The sequence below is a fragment of the Oratosquilla oratoria genome, chromosome 12 (genome assembly GCF_046742065.1).
Source record: "Oratosquilla oratoria isolate Oo_2021 chromosome 12, ASM4674206v1, whole genome shotgun sequence".
In the NCBI taxonomy this organism is placed as follows: domain Eukaryota; kingdom Metazoa; phylum Arthropoda; class Malacostraca; order Stomatopoda; family Squillidae; genus Oratosquilla; species Oratosquilla oratoria.
In genome coordinates this window covers 16,505,219-16,521,761 of record NC_134788.1, presented here as the reverse complement: position 1 = coordinate 16,521,761, position 16,543 = coordinate 16,505,219, and the positions used below count along the sequence as shown (strand labels likewise).

The following is a 16,543-nucleotide window of genomic DNA, read 5'->3' as shown; positions in this document are numbered from 1 at the left end:
TCCATCCCTAAATACACTCCACACCCCTCCAATCTTAGCACCTCCTGGACCACGGATCATCCCTGCACCTTGTCCACCGCCCTGGGTCAGAAGCAGCGTTGCAAGACACAGCACATCCACAGCAAGGCCGCTTCATCAAATCGGCAACCCCCTCTCTCCATTCCCCCATGCATATAAGAAGATGGAGAGAAATCCCTTCAGGCTGTGTCAAATTTTGCTCACACATACTACCTCACCCCCCATCCCCCCCATCCACATACAACCACTCTCCATTCACCCCCACCCTCCGTCCTCTCCCCTCCTTCCTCAACAGACACCCACCTCCTCCCCAAAGCCCCCTCACCCCATCCACCCACCCCACCCCAGGACGTCCCCCCATGCTCACTCCCTCCACACCCCCCTACCAGTCCCCCCCACATGTCCAAACCATCCCAACACTCCTTCATCAACCCCACCTCCCAACCCCCCTTCCACCCCTGTTCTCCTCCTCACCTCCTCATTTCTCACTCCATCCAGCCCAGCAACCCCCACCACACCTCTCAGACAACTCATCTCAAACACATTCAAATTCCTTCTCTCCTCCTCTCTTACATTCCATGCTTCCACCCCACACAGTGCTGCCGGCACAATCACTCCTCCCCCACACAGTCTCCTCCCAGCATCCCCTCCCAAATGTCCATTCCTCACTACACCCTTCAATCCACCAAGGCATTCACTTGCTTCTCCCAATCTACATTCCACCTCCACCCCCACTCCACCCTCTCCCGCTACATTCACATCCAAGTATCCAAAACCATCCACCTCCTCCAGTCGCTCTCCCCCAATGCTCACTTCCAGTCTACCACCACCCTCACCCCCTGTACATCTCATCACCTTACTTTTACCCACATTTATCTTTAGCTTTCTTCTATCACACACTCTCCCAAACTCTGTCACCAACTTCCTCAATCCCTCCTCCAATCCTGCATCAAGCGCTGTGTTGTCTGCAAACAACAGCTGGCTCACCTCCCACTCCTCTCCATTTTCTTCAACCATCTCCAACCCCCTCGCACCACCCCCGCACCCACCCATCCATGTACAAGTTGAACAGCCAGGGCGACACAACGCATCCCTGACGAAGTCCCACCTTTACCTCAAACCACTCACCCTCTCCATTTTCAATCCTGACACAAGCTCTACTACCCTCATAAAAACTCTTGACAGCTCCCAGAAGCTTTCCTCCTATCCCGTAAATCCGCAAAACCTCCCACAGTGCCTTCCTGTCTACCCTGTCACAAGCCTTTTCCAGATCCATAAAAGCAAAAAAAAAACATCCTTCCCCTTTCCTATAGCTTTCTCAAATATCTGTCTTACCACAAAAACCCGATCCACACAACCCCCACCCGTCCCAAATCCACACTGTTCCTCACCAATTACTCCCTCTCTTCCTCTCCTAATCCTCTCAATCAAGATCCTCCCATAAACCTTCCCAACTACACTTAACAAGCTAATCCCTCCAAAACCACCACACTCACACTCGTCCCCTTCTCCCCTGTAAAGTGGAACTACACAGGCACTCCTCCAGTCCTCCGGCACTCTACCCTCTCTCCAGCAAACATTAAATAACCTCACCAGCCAGTCCATCATCACTGTACCTCCTCCTCTCACATATCCTACATGGCATCCATCCAGACCAGGCGCCTCACCCACCCTCACCATCCCAACAACTGCCTTCACTACATCCTTCCTTATTTCTCCTCCATTTTCCTCACTCATCACGGTCATTTCTTTAGCATTTCCCACTGCAGCTATCTTTCCATCCCTATCCTCCTTCACATTTAGCAACTCCCTTAAATATTCTGCCCATCTTCCCCTTACTGCCTTTTCTTCCATTATCATCTCTCCATCTGCACCTTTTACCTTTTCTTCTCTACTTGATTCGCCTCCTCTTCCTCTCTTAATTTCTTTCCAAAATATTTTTTATTACTTTCAAAATTTAAATAATAATAATAATAATAATATATATACATATATATAACCCTAAAAATGCAACAATGCCCAAAGCATGTCCCAGGAATCACACTAATTGGGCTAATGTATGGCCCAATTACACATTCATACATCCATATACCAAAGGCTTTCTTCCCCCTTACAAGGGAGGTAGCCAAAAAACAAAGGCACAAAAACCACTCCTACCCATTCCATCCCTATCACACTCCGCTCCCCTCCACCCTCTTCCCTCCCTCTTATCTTGGCATCTCCTGGATATACACACAAACAAAAGTCTCCACTGAACTTACCAGACGAGGCATTACTGCCACCTCTCTTAGTATCCAAACCCTTCTTATGGTTCTTCTTTACGACTTTCCCTACATCTACGTTCTCTGCCCCAGAACTGGAGGCTGTCGTCTGCTGGGATAGTGACTCTTGTGGGTTATCGGAGGAGCAGAGGATACTTCGTTGATTCACCGTCAACGTCAAGGGGTTAGGAGAGGTGGCAGAGGACAAAATGGCTGAGGGAGAGGAGGAAGGAGCGGGAGAAGCATCAAGACTATGAGAGGAACATTTTCCGTTGGAATCGCTTTTACTCAACTTGTCTTCTGCACGACATTCGATCATGCTTGTTGGAGGGCACGGGTTATGTCGAGAAGAAACGTCTGGGTCTTCTGTGCTCTCCCAATACTTCAAAGCAGGTTTTTCAGTATCGTTCCAGCTAAACAAATCCACAAAGGACTCTTCATGGTCATAGAATGTCAGTCCGTACTTAGCCTTCACTACCTCTACACAAACAACTCCTGCACCTTCTCACACAGCAACCTCGGCTCTGTCGTAATTATCAGCGATTTCTTTGGCCGAATTAGAAACCTCGTTGTTAGCTTTACACGTGACCTTTTTGCGGTCCAAGCTTGCTTCTGCTCTGTTTCCGAGGGAAGGATCGAGAACTTTGGCTTCATCTAAACAAGGAACCTCCTGAACCTGAAGATAAAATTCCTCTCAGGTCGCTTGGTTCCGATTCACACCTGGATGCTCATCCTTCTGAAATTCTTCTTCAGACGTCAGTTCTTCAGGCAAGATATTCCTTGGCACTGGATTCGTAAACTCAGGCTCCTGCGGCAAGTCTTCTACAGCTGTGGACATCCCGGCACTAACCTCCGCAGGCTCAGAATCTGTCAATACATCTTCCTTGGTTATCAAACTCCTGTGTATTGGACTCGTGACTCACTGTGGGAACGGGATGTACGTATCGATCTACCTGATCTTCCGACATGTACCCTTTCAGTAAGGTCTCCCAAGGAACAGGTTCCCGAGGTCTATCACTTCCGGGTTCCTGACGTCCTTCATGTTCTGGAAATAAGTTTCCGCATACTTCAATTAAGAGATCTTCCCAAGTTTGGGCTGCATCATGTGGGGCGTCGGTGGCCCCGAGTGTCTCGTCAACACCCTGGCTGAGTTCCTCGATGCCTGTGTTTTCCAGGTTCTGGTCACAGTTTCCGTTAGATGATATGTCTACGACAGGTTCCCCCAATGAATACAAATGCCTCAGGATTCAGTTCTTCTCCTCCTACTGCCCCTTCAACGGGTTCCGCAATGCAACCGATTCCTTTTCTTCCTCTTCCTTCCCTCACCCATTCGTCACATTCTGCAGCACCTCGGCCAGCCTTGACTACAGTGGAAGCCTTTTTGCCTCTAGCACTACCTTTGGGGTACGGAGTACTCCCTTTCCTTGGGCAGGACTCCCTCGAGGTGTCGTGCCCTTTATGGTACTCCGTAGCAGTCACAAACGGAATGCCTTGGAAGCCCTTGATGTGTAGCCAATAGTTACGCAAACTGATGCTGATTAAGCAGCTCTCGCACATCTGCTGTGGGGGGGAAAATAAGTAAGAAAAGATCTGTATGCCTAAAATATATGCAAGTATAAAATCACTTCACCCTTTTAGCGCACGATACGTAACTTTGTCATTTTTTACGTATTTTGTCTCATGTTCACTAACACTGACCCCCGTTGCTTCTTTTAATTCTGGATGAAGGTGGGAGAGAGAGATGGGGGAGAGAGGAGGAGAGATGGTGGAGAGAGGGAGAGAGAGATGGTGGAGAGAGGGAGAGAGGGAGAGATGGTGGAGAGATGAAGAGAGAGATGGTGGAGAGAGGGAGAGAGGAGGGAGAGGGAGAGATGGGGAGAGAGATGGAGAGGGAGAGATGGGGAGAGAGATGGAGAGAGAGAGGGGGAGAGAGAGCACGCAAGAGAGAGAGAGAGGTGGGAAGCAACACCGAAGACCTGCACCTTCTTCCCTCAGCACCTGGAGGACTCACCGCATCCTCGTCCCTGCAGAAGTCGACGTAGCAGGAGGGTCGCGAGGCGTCCCCTCTACCGGCAGTGCTGCTCCTGTCGGCCCCGCACGGGCTCCTCCTTCTGAAGGATGACCTCGCACTGCCAGGGGACCTCCCAGGGAGACTGCCACCGCCCTCCGAGGAGGAGGACGCTCCAGAGGAGAAACGCACATGGCGGACGGTTCCGTACAAGTTGCACATCTGGACCACCTCACTCTGAAAGTCGCCACATGTAATTGTACGATAAAGACGAAGATGGGAAGAAAAGGGAAGGGATTATGTAATACATAAATATATCATATATATATATATATTATATATACATATATATATATATATATATATATACACACACACACACACACACACACTCAAACCTCATTTTTCCGGATTAATTGGTGCAGCTACCTGTCCGGATAATGAAAAAATCCGGATATTGAAAATGTTTTTATTTTAGTCCGAAATACAAAATTATAAACCCAAACTCACCCTTCATCTAACCTCAACATATAGTGGAACATAACACATTGGTTTGAGGTTGAAAGAAGTGTTCTTTACTTGTTTTCATCAGATGAAAATCCCTCGAAATCCGGTGGTGAGGTACTTGCATCTTGTGATGGGCCAGGTTCACAGACTTGAGTTGGTGGTGCAGAAGTGAAACAACTCGTTATTTTTCCTTGACAACCTGCCTGGTGCTGCTCCTTGATGATCAATTTCCTCAACATTCTCAGAGATCTATAATGTGAGGCAGTTTCAGGGATGGTGCTGTTGTATAATCAAGTAAGGCATCGACGTATGGGAGGAGTTGAGAAAGCCTAACTTTCTTCACGTTCAAATCTGGCTCCTCTTCACTGCTGCTGTCCTCCCCTTCACCGGTTACAGAGGCAATGATTTCGTTGTCGTTCATTTCATGGTGTCCCTGAACTTCATCTTGCTCCTCCAGCCATTCACGCACATCATCAACCAAATTCGTCACACACATTTCTTACATTTACTCCTTCCTCAAGTTTCATGATTAAGTCCAATTTTTGCCGCACTGTTAGAACAACTCGCTTTCGTTTCACGACTTTATTAGGCATGATGACACAGGTGTATTCGTAGGACTGTATAGTAGCGTATTGTAAATAGGTGTTGTATGGCCTTCACTCCACGACTAGCATCGTTTATATACCCCGCCGCGCGCCATCTGGTGTTTACATTTCAAACTACTGTAACTCAGTATCGTTCGCCTCACGTACGTGGTGGTTTTTCGGTTTTTCAGGCAGCTATTATTTTTGAAAATAATATTTAGCTGCCCAGCTGCTTCAAAACGTCCAGATAAACAGAAATCCAGATATGTGAAGGCCGGATGAACGAGGTTTGAGTGTATATGGAAATAAACTCCACCACAAGGACTTGAGCCTTTGCCATAGCGACTACTTATTCTAAAACAAAGGCGATAGCATTGAGCCACCCAGGCCGTACTATAAAAGGAACCACCCGATTCTTGACCTGGAGGTTCCCCGACAGTACTAGGGCAGCTCAGTCTTTCTTCTAATTTCACCGAGTCTTTATTATGGTGAGCCATCCTACAAGTTGTGTGTCATTTTGACAAATGCTATCGCCTTTGTTTCAGAATAAGCAGTCACTACGGCAAAGGTTCAAATCCTTGCTGTGGAGTTTATTTCCATTTGTCAAAATAACACATACACACAGATATATATATATATACAGAGTTGTGGAGTCGGAGTCGGAGTCAGAGAGAGTTGGAGGTTTTAGCTGGGAGTCGGAGTCGGATAACTAAGAGTACTAGGAGTCGGAGTCGGAATTTTTTTTATCCGACTGACTCCATAAGTCCAGCTGTAAAATACTGTCTATAGATGTGCACTGTGAAATAAGTTGTTGCTATTGTGCAAATAGAAAGCAGTAGGTCTCATTATTCCAAGTTTAAAAAATCTAAACAATTTTATATGTTTTGTGTTGAGAAAATTTAATAACCATCCAGTTTAGAATAGTTTTATAGCTAGTTACATGATATGTACCATTTATAGAAGTTTCCAGAATGTAGTTTGTATTAATATTTCATTCATTCTATACTATGGGACTTATAGCCAGTGGAATGTATTTCTATCTTTAATAAATATTCAATATAATTATTAATTGAAATTCCTGAATAATTTGTCAACTGGCAGAGATGATTTTTATCTTTAAATAATTTAAACCAGCTACTTTACCTTTGTTGACAGTCTAATTAATTCAAATTATGTTAACATCTAGAACTCCATCATGTACACATGTACATGACAGTGTAGACAATAGTAAATATCCACTATGTATGCACTATGCACGTATGTCTTCATGTATATAAAAGTCAATGAAGTGTTTTTGTGTGGTTTACTGTTTTGTAGGAGCTATGTCATGCTAGGATAATCCCCTGAGATAAACTTTGACCAGTCTCAGAGGCCAGATGGGAATGACATCAGAGCATGTCACAGCATTTGGTGATAACTAAAAAGGGGAGGAACAACAGCAGCTATGAACAGTGTGCACAGGGGAAGGTTGTCTCTCTCTTTCCTGAACTGATTCCAGGTTTTTATGATAACATGGTGAAATTAATTCTGCAGTAAGTACTAGGTAGGGCATCCTCCATTAACCTTTCCTCATCATGATTTGTCACATTTTTTCCTAATATTGTGATGGAAGGTTTATGAGAATGGACAAACGAAATAACAGATGATTTTTTTTGGAGGGGGAGGGGAGGGGCACAAATCAAAAACAAATATATATAGCTGGAAGTGGCAACTCTGCCATGACAGATTTGAAAGTGCTCATAAGCTGGTAGATGATCATGAGCATAAATAATACCATTATATATTTAATATATATATGTTTATATGAATATACGTGCTTGTGTGCATATATATATATATAAAGCTGGGTGAGTGTATATGCGAGTATATTTATCATACAAGTGAATGTTTCACAAAAAATAATATACATGAAAAATATTTATAAAATGCTTGCTGAATAGGTGTGGGAGGCTGGTATATGGATCTGCAGAATAGGTTTCCATGTAGGGGCCAAGGAGTTAAGGAGTCAGAGTCAGAGGAATCAAAGGAGTCGGATTCGGAGTCGGAGTCAGACCTTATACCATCCGACTCCGCAACCCTGTATATATGTGTATATATATATATATATATCAATGGCTTTTTCCCCCTTATAAGGGAGGTAGCCAAAAACGAAGGCATGAAATCCAATCCCACCCATTTTATCCTCAACATACTCTACTCCCACTCACCACCCCTCCCTCCCTCCTTCCCTCCTCCTGGATGACGGGTCATCCCTGCATCTCACCCACTGCCTTAGGTCAGAAGCAGAGTCTCAAAACACAGTACATAATAATAATAATAATATATGAAATAATAAATAGTACCACAGCACATAATAATAAAATATAAGAAATAACAAAAAATAGTGCCAAACATTAGGAGAGGAAGGGATTTGCTGGAAAGGTACGATAAGGGCAACGGATAATGGGGGAGGAATAATATTTGCTGTTGCCTCGAGATTCCGAGACTGAAATCCCGCAGACCCAAAAGGGGAGGAATCCCTTGGGTTCTCCCTTACAGAAACATTTGGAATGTTGTTCGTATTGTATCGACATGGGATGTTTTCTATGTCATCAGATGGTAAAAGGAGGAGGAAGAAGATAAGGAGGGGGAGGAGGAGGATAAGGAGTGGAGGAGGTGAAGGAGGAGGAGGACGAGGCAGAGGAGGGTGGGGTGATGATAGGAGGAGGATGTGGTGAAGGAGTAAAACACATGAATCTTCTCTTCCTTAAAATAGCGTAGACTCCGAGGTGACTTGATACAGGTATTTAAGATTCTAAAGGGAATTGACATCAAAAGTGACAAAATTTTCACACTGAATGAGAATCTGACGAGAAATAATGGTCTCAAACTGTCAGGAAATAGATTTAATTCAGAAGTGGGTAGTAACAACTTCGTCAACCATGTAGTTAATGAATGGAACAAACTTCCTGCAGAGGAAGTGCAATGTAGTTCAGTTTGAAGCTTTAAGATTCATTTAGATAAACACCTAACCAAGATGCTGTAATGCCAGCCATTTATTTAATATTATTTGTTTGTTTATTATTACTTGCTTGATATTAATTTATTACTAGTTATCTGTCAATTTATTATTATTTACCATTTACCTGTTTGTTTATTATTTAACTATACTTATGAATTTATTTTATCATTTATATTATTATAATTTTTCTTTTTCTTTTATTTATTTATCATTATTACATTTTTCCGCATCTGACCAAGTTATGGACCAAAAGGTCTCCTGCCAGCCATGCTCCTCCTTTGTAATCCTTTGGAATGAGGAGAGGGCAGAGGAGGAGGAGGAGGAGGATGTGATGATAGGAGGAGGAGGAGAATGAAGAGAACGAGGAGGAGGATGTGATGATAGGAGGAGGAGAATGAGGAGGAGAGGGCAGAGGAGGAGGAGGAGGGTGGAAGGAGGCAGAGGAGTAGGAGAAGGAGTAGAAGGAGGAAGAGGAGCAGGACAAGGAGGAAGCAGAGGAGGAAGGATGATAATGAAGAGAATGAGGAGAAGAATGAGGAGGAGGAGGAGGAGAAGGAGTAGAAGAATGGGGAGGAGAACGAAGAGAATGTGGAGTAGAAGAATGATGATGATGATGATGAGGAAGAGAAGGCAAGCTGTAGTTGGCTTCCAGCTCTCATTACGTAAAAAGTTGGAGTGAAAACGAAGTTGATACAAAGAAATCCTGGGCCTTGTCTGGGGATCAAACATCAGCCCCTCAAGACTGCACCTCTAGATGGAGGTGACAGTTTGTCTTATTTATGATCTATATATTTTTATCTATTCATCATTATCATAATTTTTTTTGCAGCCGACCTAGTTATGGACCAAATGGTCTCCTGTTTGCATGGTCCTCTTTGCAAGGATATTTAATTCTTTATTCTTGTGCTCTTAAGAGAATTATTCTTAAACTGATTTTTTCATTTTATTTTCTTTATAATTTCAGAGTAGTAGGATACAAGGGGTTGCTGATTAAGTGAAGCAGCTTTGCTGTGGATGTGCTGTGTCTTGCTACATTGCTTCTGACACAGGGCAGTGGGCAGGATGCAGGGATGATCTGTCATCCACAAGGAGCTAATGTGGGAGAGGGGAGTGGAAAGGGCAGTAGATGGGAGCAGAATGGGTGGGAGTAGGTATGTGCCCTTGACTTGGCTACCTCCCTTATAAGGGGGAAAAAGGCTCTTGGTATAAAGATGGATAGATAGAAGAGTAGAAGTCTTAATTTGTGCCCTCAACACCTCCTCTCCCATCCTAAACATGTCAAAACGACTTACCCTCGTACATTCAGACTAAAATACTCTGAACACTTGGTGATAAATCATACAGTTGCAATTAATTTTGCCGTGTTTAGCACCGCAAGCGGTGGAAGCTTCCTGACACGACCCTAATCATAACCTCTGTTGTTCAGTAAGCACTACATGATTGATATTGCTGCACAATATTTTGTATTTTATGGTATTACAGAACACTGGCCCAACACCATCTGCCATTTGGGTCATGACTAATACGTGGTTCCAGAGATCATGATCTCCTATCCCATTATGAACCATCCCTACACTGTCAACAATCCTGTATGATACAGAATATTATGCAATAATATTGATCATTTAGGGCCTGCTTGACATTGTAACAAAGAGGACCTACATGAGGGGAGGAGGGGGGGGTCCAAGAGGTAAGAGCGGCCCCACAGCAACCACGCAACATCTGCCGGCCCCCTCGAGGACAAGTGCTTTCTACAATTCAGTCTGACATACACTTTCATTCACACACACACAATGTTTGGATAAAAAAGGAAATGAATCCCAAGGAATTAGAGAAAGATAGGGAACCGAGAAGCGAGGCTAAGAAAACGGAGACTGAAAATTTTTTTGTTTTTTTTTTTTGTTTTTTTGAGTGCTAGATCTGAGAATGAGAAAATGGTACATCAGAAAAATGGAAACTTAAACCAAAGAAGAGAAGAGAAGAAAAAATTAAAAGTGGCATATACAAATATGGACGGTATATCAGGATTAAACGAACTGAATGACTATCTATCAATAGAGAAACCTGAAATGATGGGAATTACAGAGACAAAACTGAAAGGTCCAATACAATCAAGTATGGTGGGACATGGATTATACAACATTTGGTCAAAAAATAGGACAGACAAACAGGGGGGAGGAGTCATGCTATTGACTAGTAAGAGCCTAAATGTGATAAAGGCAGCAGAAGGAAAAGATAATGTGGAATTAATCACAGTTAAGGTCGAAAACAGCAGTATGAAAAGTAGAAGGTTCATAGTTGTTTATGTGCCACCAAAAACTAAGACCTGGACTGACAGCGAACACTCAAAATTACTAGAAGATACAGAGAATGAATTAACCGAGACACTGAAATATGGAGAAAATATAGTGATTATGGGTGAATTTAACGCAAAGGAAATAAATTGGGAAGAATTGACTATGGGAGGTGGAGACGAACTCTGGTGAAATGTCCTACTGGATATGACCATAGATTACACATTAACGCAATGGGTTAAAGAAAATATTAGATTTAGACAAAACGAAGAACCATCGAGACTAGATTTGGCATTCACCTCTGAACCAGAAACAGTGGAAGAAATAAATTATAAAACACCATTTGGGAAGAGTGACCACAAACTAATAGAGATCGAACTTAAGGAACAAAATGTGGTGAGAAGGAACGAGAAACATAGAGAAGGAAGACTGATGTACAAAACTGAATTTTGTAAAACTTAGGAAATTTTTTCCAAAATGCCTGTTGGGAAAAATGTGCAAATGATGAAACAAAGACAGAAGAGAAATGGAACATTTTCAAAGAAATATATAGAGGGAACAAACAAATATGTACCTAAGTGGAAACAGAAAAGGGAGTACATAAAGTGCTGGTATAATAAAAAGTGTAGCGATGCTAAAGTCAAAAGAGACAAAGATTGGGGAAAAAAAAAAGAGAGAGAGAGAGAGAGAGAGAGAGAGAGAGAGAGAGAGAGAGAGAGAGAGAGAGAGAGAGAGAGAGAGAGACCAAAGGGCAAACATCCATTAAACTGAGAAATGAATACGTAGACATAAGAAGAGAGGAAAAAAGAAACTATGAAAATGACATAATAGCAAAATGCAAAGATCAACCTAAACTGTTCTACAGACATATAAACGACAAACTAAAGGAAATCAAGAATACACAGAAGATGTAGAAATGGTTGAAGTAACGACCAGACACGTTAAGTCTGTATTTACAATTGAAAGCTCACAATTGTGGGATGATAGTCAACAGGAAGGATCCCCTAAAATGGAAGAAATAATGGCGCTCGATGAGGTTTACTGAGCTCGTCAAAGACCACACGTCCACGAAGCGGAAGAAGCTGGTCAGCCTCTGCGCTACTAGATGGTTTGAGCGACACGACTCAGTCATTGTGTTTATGGAATTCCTGCCAGTTATTGCCGTCTTTCTAGAGAACGAGAGCAACTCGGACGCAACGGCGGGACTACTACTAATAGCAATCCGAGAGCTGCGCTTTCTGATTGGTCTCGCCGTCGCTGAGTCTGTGCTAGCTCACACTGTGGAGCCGAGCCGAGCCCTGCAGTCCCCTATGGTCAATCTAGTCTCAGCGTACGCTACGATTGGTGATGTGGTGACGCATCTAAACAAGACCAGGGAAGGTGCACTGACCAGCTTCCAGGACATCTTCAAGAAGGCAGAGGGGCTCCTTCAGGAGATCGGTTCATCACACGATACCATTCCTGTACCTCGAGTTTGCAAACGCCAAACGCAGCGATCGAATTTACCCTTCCAGACAGCTGAGGAGTATTACCGAAGATCTGTATATGTCCCATTCCTCGACCATGTATTGACTGAGCTGCAGACCCGGTTCAGGAATGATACTATTCCTGTTGGCTTCAAGATCAAGAATCTGCTCAGCAGCGTTGATGGAGATGTTGCTGCTGTACTGGAAGCGGCAAAGGTTTATGAGGCTGACATCGAGACCTTGAGCCTCGTGAAGGCAGAAGCAGAGCGCTGGTATTCAACAACAATGAAGTTCGAATCCATTGGAGATGCCCTGGCCCACGCCCAGACCCGAATGTATCCGAACCTGGCCAAGCTCCTCCGAGTTTTGATCACGCTCCCAGTCTCGAACGCAGAGGCCGAGCGTTCATTTTCAACCCTGAAGCGACTGAAGACCTACCTAAGGAATACTATGGGTCAAGATCGCCTCAACGGCCTGGCGCTACTCGGCGTTCACAATGAAATCAATATTGAAATAGTGTAATCAATGTATTTGCCCCAAAAAACAGGAGGTTGATGTTCGTGTGAGATCCCATGAACAATGCTGTGTTATTAATGTAATTTAGATACTTTTATTAACAGGTTCAGAAGTTCATACACGTTTTTGTTTGTATTTCTGGTTTTTAAAGCTACTTTTTTTTTATTACTTCCATGAGTCCATGTGCACTAACACTACACACGGATCCTGCAATAATTTCTCTCTATGCGAGAGTACAAGTGTGCCAGTGCCTTATCACTGACTAGCACAAGCGTGTAACAATATAAAACGAATATACATTCTATTATATATGTCTAAAATACAGAAAAATCTGAAAAACATTATCAAGTTAAGTATACCTCAGACTTCTGATACATCAGACTACTCAGAGGAAGGAATTCAGGTTAGCCCCCCCCAAATTTTTATCCTGGATCTGCCACTGGGACCTACAAAAGGCTTTCAGCAAAGTACCACACAAAAAACTACCAAGAAAAATTGAACTAATAGGTGGAATACAGAGAAAATTATTGGAATGGATGGGACACTTCTTGAAAGGAAGAAAATTGAGAGTGATACTTAGAGAAAAGAACTCAAAATGGGTAGACATGATAAGTGGAGTGCCCAAAGGCTCAGTATTGGCTCCGATAATGTTTGCTATTTATATAAACAATATGGATGAAGGAATTAAATGCTACATAAACTTCTTTGCACATGATGCAAAACTATTGAAGAGAGTGAGTAATGAAGAAGACTGTAAATCTTTTCAGGGAGATCTGGACAAAGTCTGGCACTGGAGTTAAAAAGAAGGAAGTCAATTTCAACATTAAAAAATGTAGTATAATGGAATTTGGAAAAAGCAAAAATACAATATCTGGTAAATGCAAAATTGGAACAAAAGAAGTTACAAAAGTAAATTCAGAAAGAGACCTAAGAGTGATCATTTCAAATGACATGACACCAGACAAACATGTAAACAAAATAGTTGGAGAAACCTGCAACTTAATAAGATCAATGAAAGTGGCCTTTGACTACCTGGACGAGAAGATGGTGAAGAAAATCCTATTTACACTGATAACACCAATATTTGAGTATGCAGCGGCACTATGGACACCCAGTACAAAAAAATAAATAAATAAATAAATAAATAAACAAATAAAAATAATAATAATAATAATAATAATTCAAAGAGCACTAACAAAGATGGCACCAACACTGAGTATGCTGACATATAAACAAAGATTGGACAAACTAAAATTATTAATTCTGGAGCAAAGAAGAGAAAGAGGCAATTTGATATCCATATATAGAATTATGAAAGGGATGGAAATCCTTGACAGGGATGATCTACTTAAATGGGACAGAAGAAATACAAGGGGACACAAGATAAAACTTAAGAAGGAGAGTTACAGAAGAGATCTGAAAAAGAATAGATTTCCACATAGAGTGATAGATACATACATACATATACCAAGGCTTTTTCCCCCTTACTAGGGAGGTAGCCAAAAAGGAAAAGGCATAAAATCATTCCCACCCATTCCATCCCTGAAAACACTCCACACCCCTCCACCCTCCCTCCCATCTTAGCACCTCCTAGATGACGGGTCATCCCTGCACCTTGTCCACTGCCCTGGGTCAGAAGCAGTGTCGTAAGACACAGCACATCCACAGCAAGGCCGCTTCATAAATCGGTGACCCCCCCTCTCTGTTCCCCCATATAAAGGAGAAGACGGGGAGAAATCCCTTCGGGCTGCGTCAAAATTTTGCTCACACACACTACCTCACCCCCCATCCCCCCGCCCATTCCACCTCATGCATCACATCATCTTCCATATACAACCATTCTGTCCTCCCCGTCTTCTGTCCTCTCCCGTCCTTCCTCAACAGACATTCCCCTCTTCCCCAAAGCCCCCTTCACCCCATCCATCCATCTCATCCTAGGACGTCTCCTCATGTTCACTCCCTCCACATCTGCTTTCCATACCTCTTTTACTAGTCTTTCTTCACTCATTCTTTCCATGTGTCCAAACCATCCTAATACTCTTTCATCCACCCTATCTCCCAACTCCCTTTCCACCCCTGTTCTCCTCCTCACCTCCTCATTTCTCACTCTATCTAGCCTAGTAACCCCCATCATACTTCTCAGACACTTCATCTCAAACACATTCAAGCTCCTTCTCTCTTCTTCTCTTATGTTCCATGTTTCTGCTCCATACAGTGCTGTTGGCACAATCACTCCTTCATACAGTCTCCTCTTAGTATCCATTCCCAAATTTCTATTTCTCATTACACTTTTTAATCCACCAAGGCATTTACTCACTTCTCTCAATCTACATTCTACATCTACCTTTACTCCACCTTTTCCTGCCACATTTGCACCCAAATATCTAAAACTATCCACTTCCTCCAGTTGCTCTCCCTTAATGCTCACTTCCAGATTACTGCCACTTTCACCCCTTGTACATCTCATCACCTTACTTTTACCCACATATATCTTCAGCTTTCTTCTATCACACACTCTCCCAAACTCTGTCACCAACTTCCTCAATCCCTCCTCCGATCCTGCCACAATCGCAGTGTCGTCAGCAAACAACTGGCTCACCTCCCACTTTTCTCCATTTTCTTTAACTATCTCCAATCCCTGACCCACTACCCTTGCATTTACCTCTCGCACTACCCCATCCATGTATAAGTTGAACAGCCAGGGTGACATGACGCATCCTTGACGAAGTCCCACCTTTACCTCGAACCACTCACTCTCTCCATTTCTAATCCTGACACAAGCTCTACTACTCTCATAAAAACTCTTGACAGCTCCCAGAAGCTTTCCTCCTATACCTTATATCCGCATAACCTCCCACAGTGCCTTTCTGTCTACCCTGTCATAAGCCTTTTCCAGATCCATAAAGGCCCAAAAAACATCCTTCCCCTTTCCTATAGCTTTCTCACATTTCTGTCTTATCACAAAGATCTGATCTACACAACCTCTACCTGTCCTAAATCCACACTGTTCCTCTCCTAATCCTTTCAATCAAGATCCTCCCATAAGCCTTCCCAACTCCACTTAACAAGCTAATCACTCTAAAACTACTACATTCACACTTGTCCCCCTTTCCCTTGTAAAGTGGCACTATACAAGCACTCCTCCAGTCCTCCGGCACTCTACCCTCTCTCCAGCAAACATTAAATAACCTCACCAACCAGTCCATCACTGTACCTCCTTTTTTGAGACATTCTGCATGGCATCCATCCAGACCAGGTGCTTTACCTGCTTTCATCACCTTAACAGCTGCCTTCACTTCATCCTTCCTTATTTCTCCTCCATTTTCCTCACTCATCACTCATTTTCTTAGCATTTCCCACTGCAGCTATCTTTCCCTCCCTATCCTCCTTCACGTTTCGCAACTCCATAAAATATTCTGCCCATCTTCCCCTTACTGCCCTCTCTTCCATTATCATCTCTCCATCTGCACCTTTTACCTTTTCTTCTCTACTTGATTCGCCTCCTTTTCCTCTCTTAATTTCTTTCCAAAACATCTTTTTATTACTCTCAAAATTTTCTGTCATACTCTTACCCCATTTTATATCTGCTCTCCTCTTTGCCTACTTTACCTTTTTCTTTACTTCTCTTTTCTTTCCTTTGTACCTCTCATATGACTCCCTTGTCCTATTTTGTAACCAATCTGTGTAAGCTCGCTTCTTCTCTTCTACAACCTTCTTCATTTCCTCATCCCACCATTCACTACCCTTCCTTCTATTTCCTCCTGTCCTTTTGGTTCCACACACCATCTTTGCACACTTTGTGACTCCCTCCTTGAACCATCCCCATTCCTCCTCCACACCTACCTCTACTCTATCCTTCACTCCCTCCCACTCCTCCTTTAGCTTCTT

The 16,543-nt window shown here is 43.2% G+C and overlaps 1 protein-coding gene across 2 annotated transcripts in view; it reads right to left on the bottom strand.

Annotated features, from left to right (window-relative positions):
- Positions 1-2,065: 2,065 nt before the first annotated feature.
- The window catches only part of LOC143030578 (uncharacterized), a 40,804-nt gene continuing 26,326 nt past the window's right edge, over positions 2,066-16,543 (bottom strand). Inside the window, exons 2-3 of one of the 2 annotated variants that reach the window (XM_076193736.1) lie at positions 4,291-4,524; positions 2,066-3,839 (exon numbers count right to left, since the gene is read on the bottom strand). In XM_076193736.1, coding sequence (XP_076049851.1) covers positions 3,474-3,839; positions 4,291-4,509 — 585 coding nt within the window. In that variant the 5' untranslated portion in view covers positions 4,510-4,524 and the 3' untranslated portion in view covers positions 2,066-3,473. The remainder of the gene's footprint in view (positions 3,840-4,290; positions 4,525-16,543) is intronic. The other variant, XM_076193737.1, reaches the window with a different exon arrangement.